This window comes from Eimeria mitis, genomic scaffold (assembly GCF_000499745.2).
Source record: "Eimeria mitis Houghton genomic scaffold, Emh_scaff1442, whole genome shotgun sequence".
Lineage (NCBI taxonomy): Eukaryota > Apicomplexa > Conoidasida > Eucoccidiorida > Eimeriidae > Eimeria > Eimeria mitis.
In genome coordinates this window covers 1,570-5,990 of record NW_013569259.1, presented here as the reverse complement: position 1 = coordinate 5,990, position 4,421 = coordinate 1,570, and the positions used below count along the sequence as shown (strand labels likewise).

At 51.1% G+C, this 4,421-nt stretch overlaps 1 protein-coding gene across 1 annotated transcript in view; it reads left to right on the top strand.

Annotated features, from left to right (window-relative positions):
* Positions 1-3,986, top strand: part of EMH_0037070 (GTPase regulator, putative) — a gene marked incomplete at both ends in the record, with an annotated part of 4,496 nt that extends 510 nt beyond the window's left edge. The window contains 6 exon segments of the mRNA XM_013495147.1: positions 3-100; positions 298-450; positions 454-807; positions 1,193-1,231; positions 2,019-2,382; positions 3,827-3,986. Coding sequence (XP_013350601.1) covers positions 3-100; positions 298-450; positions 454-807; positions 1,193-1,231; positions 2,019-2,382; positions 3,827-3,986 — 1,168 coding nt within the window.
* Positions 3,987-4,421: the final 435 nt, after the last annotated feature.

Here is a 4,421-nt window from a genome sequence, read left to right as displayed (position 1 = left end):
GGTGTCTCCGGAGAGTGTAGAGAGGGAGCTGAGGGTATACGAAGAGCAGCAGCAGCAGCAGCAGCAGCAGCAGCAGCAGCAGCAGCAGCAGCGAGACCATGTGCCTCTATCACCAGCAGGGTGTATAGGCAGCTCAAAAGAAGAGAAAAAAGAAAAAATAACAGCAGCAGAGCTCGCTGCTTTTTTCTCTAAGTCGGAGAGAGACTTGCTGCAGTCCCTCAATAGAAAAAGAGACAGAAAAGGAGACACTTCTCGTGCTGCTGCTGCTGCTGCTGCTGCTGCTGCTGCTGCGCAGAGGCAAGAAGTGCAAGAGCTTATACAAGGAGAACACGAAGAGGCCCTGCAGGCGCTGCTGGGTGATGCAGCAGCAGCAGCAGCAACAGCAGCAGCAGCAGCAGCAGACAGAGAGGAGACAGTCTCGGAGACAAAAAAGGAGACACAAAAGAAGGANAGCAGCAGCAGCAGCAGCAGACAGAGAGGAGACAGTCTCGGAGACAAAAAAGGAGACACAAAAGAAGGAGACACCGAAAAGAACAGCAGCAAAAGAGACAAAAAAAGAAAAAGAAACAGAAAAAGAAGAGACAGAGACAAAGACAGAGACAGAAGAAAAAGAAAAAGAAAAAGAAAAAGAAAAGGAGACAGAAGAAGAAGAGGAGACACTTGGTGATATACAAGAAAAAGAAATAATGGAGACAATCCGGGATCGTCTCCAAACCGATCCCCAATTAAAAAGAGAGCTCAGCAAACGGGGGGAGACACTCAGCTCTGTAGCAGCAAAAATAAAAAATATTTTACTGGGGGTTACGGGTGAGGAGACAGAAAGGAGACATATATATTATTTTAATAGAATATAAAACACAAACAGAGGAGACAGATGTAGATAGAGAGAGATAGAGAGAGAAAGGAGATAGGGAGAGGGAGAAAGGAGACAGAGAATAGAAGGAGAAAAAGAGACAGAGACAGAGACAGAGAGAAAGGAGACAGTGAATAGAGAAAGAGACAGAGAGAGAGACAGAGAGGAGACAGGGAGGAGACAGGGAATATAAAAAGAGACAGAGACAGAGACAGAGACAAAGAGAAAGGAGACAGTGAATAGAAAAAGAGACAGAGAGAGACAGAGAGGAGACATCTGCTGTTGCTGCTGCTGCTGCTGCTGCTGCTGCTGCTGCTGCTGCTGCTGCTGTGTGTGCAGTCCCCTCTGCTGCGTCATCTGTGTTGAGTCTCCAAGACAGTCCGTCTCCTTGCGCTGAGTGTCTCCTGTTGCTGCTACTCTGCTGCTGCTGCTGCTGCTGCTGCTGCTCTGCTGCTGCTGCTGCTGCTCTGCTGCTGCTGCTCTGCTGCTGCCCTGCTGCTGCTGCTGCTGCTCTGTTGTTGCTGCTGCTGCTGCTGCCCTGCTGCTGCTGCTGCCCTGCTGCTGCTGCTGCTGCTCTGCTGCTGCTGCTGCTCTGTTGCTGCTGCTGCTGCTCTGCTGCTGCAGCGCTCACAGCTGTAATGTGCTAGCAGCAGCAGCCTGTTTAGAGTCCCCTTTCGTTTGTGTTGTCTGTATATATTTATTTATATATTTATTTATACATTTATCTATATATTTATTTATATACTTGTTTATATATTTATTTATATATTTATATATTTATTTATATATTTATTTATATATTTATTTGTCTCCTTTCTCCTCAGGCCTGGGGGCTTTGTTAGAGCCAGGGCTCTCCGCCACACCCAAAGGCGCTGCTTTTTCCAGTGCGTTGAGCTGCAGCAGCAGCAGCAGCAGCAGCAGCAGCAGCAGCAGCAGTAACACATGCAGCAGCAGCAGCAGAAGCAGCAAGGGCAGCACACGCAGCAACAGCAGCAGCACAAGGAGCAGCAGCAGCTGTTGTTTGCGTTTCCTTTTTCTGTCTGTCTAGATGATGGATTATGAATCTATTGCTGCATGCATGTGCTGCTGTTGCTGCTGCTGCTGCTGCTGCTGCTGTTGCTGCTGCTGCTGCTGCTGCTGCTGTGTTGCATTTTGTCTCCTTCAGGACGCCAACGCACGCCAGGCAAAGGAGACAGGAGAAGGTTCACTCCACCTGCTGCTTCTGTTGCTGCTGCTGATGCTGCTGCTGCTGCTGCTGCTGCTGATGCTGCTGCTGCTGCTGCTGCTGCTGGGGGGCCCCCAGCTGAGGAGGAGGAGGGGTACAGCAGCTGTCTCTTTCATCTGTCTGGAGACAGTGTGTCTCCTTCTGTCTCCTCTCTCCCCGCGGACCCCACACAGGAGACAAGACAAAGACAAGGAGACAGAGAGCTGCAGCAGATGATGAAGACACAGCAAATGCAGAGACAGCGCGGGAGAAGCAGCAGCAGCAGCAGCAGCAGCAGCATAAAGAGACACAGAAAAAAAAGAATGTAAACAGAGAGACAGATGTGGCTCTCCTGTCTCCTTCTTCTCTATGCTGTCTTTCTCCTGTCTCTGCGTCTGTCTCCTCTCTCGTAGCAGCTGCTGCAGCAGACAGCTGCAGCTGCTGCAGTTGAGAGCAGCAGCTGCTGCAACAGACAGCAGCAGCTGCTGCAGCAGACGGTAGCAGCTGCAGCAGCAGACAGCAGTAGCTGCAGCAGCTGCTGCAGCAGGCAACACCAGCTGCTGCACTAGACAGCAACAGCTGCTGCATTTGACAGTAGTAGCTGCAGCAGCAGACAGCAGCAGCTGCAGCAACAGCTGCTACAGCAGGCTGCAGCAGCAGCAGCAACAGCTGCCGCAGCGGACCGCAGCAGCAGCAGCAACAGCTGCTGCAGCAGACAGCAGCAGCTGCATCCGTACATACAGCAGCAGCTGCTGCAGCAGACAAACGATATAAATTTGTCTCTAAATGTATTATCGCTTTGTTGATAGAGCCGCAACACACACACAGTCTCTGTCTCCTCTCCATAAGGAGACAGTCCCTGTCTCCCTATAAAAAGGAGACAGTCTCTGTCTCCTTTTCATAAGGAGACAGTCTCTGTCTCCTTATAAAGAGACAGTTTCTGTTTCCCTATAAAAAGGAGACAGTCTCTGTCTCTTCTCCTTATCAAAAGGAGACAGTCTCTGTCTCCCTATAAAAAGGAGACAGTCTCCGTCTCCTCTCCATAAGGAGACAGCCTCTGTCTCCTCTCCTTATCAAAAGGAGACAGTCTCTGTCTCCTTATGTTAAGGAGACAGTCTCTGTCTCCTCTGCTTATGAAAAGGAGACAGTCTCTGTCTCCTCTCCATAAGGAGACAGTCTCCGTCTCCTCTTAAGGAGACAGTGTCTGCCTCCTTCTCTTAAGGAGACAGTATCTGTCTCCTCTCCCCATGAAAAGGAGACAGTCTCTGTCTCTTCTCCTTATCAAAAGGAGACAGTCTCCGTCTCGCTTGTGTATGTGTCTGTGTGTGGGGAGACAGTCTCTGTCTCTCTGTCTCCTCTGTCTCTGTCTCCTCTGTCTCTGTCTCCTTTTTCTCTGTCTCTTTTGCCCCTGTCTCTTTTGTCTCTGTCTCCTCAGTGTCTGTCTCTCTGTCTCTGTCTCCTTTCTCTCTCTCGATCTCTGTCTCCTCTGTCTCCTTTGTCTATGTCTCTGTGTGTGTGTGGGGAGACAGTCTGTGTCTATCTGTCTCCTTTCTCTGTATCTCTAGTGTATAAGGAGACAGTCTCTGTCTCCTCTGTCTCTGTCTCCTTTGTCTCTGTCTCCTCTGTCTCTGTCTCCTTTGTCTCTGTCTCTGTCTCCTTAGTGTGCGGAGACTGTCCCTCCTGTGTGGGGGGCCCCCAGAGCTCGTGGGGGGCCCCAACGTTGCTGCTCGTTTGCTGCTGCTGCTGCTGCTGCTGCTGCCAAGCCGAAGGCTGATCAGAGGCGACACGTGGAGACAGCAACAGCAGCAGCAACAGCAACAGCAGCAGCAGCAGCAGCAACAGCAGCGACAACAGCAACAGCGGCAGCGGCAGGAACAGCAGCAGCAGCAGCAGAAGCAGCAGCAGCAGCAACAGCAGCAGCAGATGTGAATAGCTTTGCTGCATCCACCTCATGTTTTACACCGCTACTCTGGTGCACACCAGCAGCAGCAGCAGCAGCAGCAGCAACAGCAGCAGCAGCAGCAGCAGCAGCTGCTGCTGCTGCTGCTGCNGAATTGCTGCTGCTGCTGCTGCTGTAAGAAAAGCAGCAGAAACAGCAACAACTCTTTTTGCTGCTGCTGCTGCTGCTGCTGTTGCTGCTGCTGCTGCTGCTGCTGCGGCTGCGCAGGCGATCCCAAGGCACTCGCTCCCGCATGCCCCAGCCCTCACAGCAGCAGCAGCAGCAGCAGCAGCTGCTGCTGCTGCTGCTGCTGCTTTGATCGGAGACATATTTTTTGTTTATATTTTATTTTATTTGTTGCATTAAAAACAAATAAAAAGAACAAAGGCCCCCAGCCTGTCTTTCTGCTGCAGGCTGCGCACCGA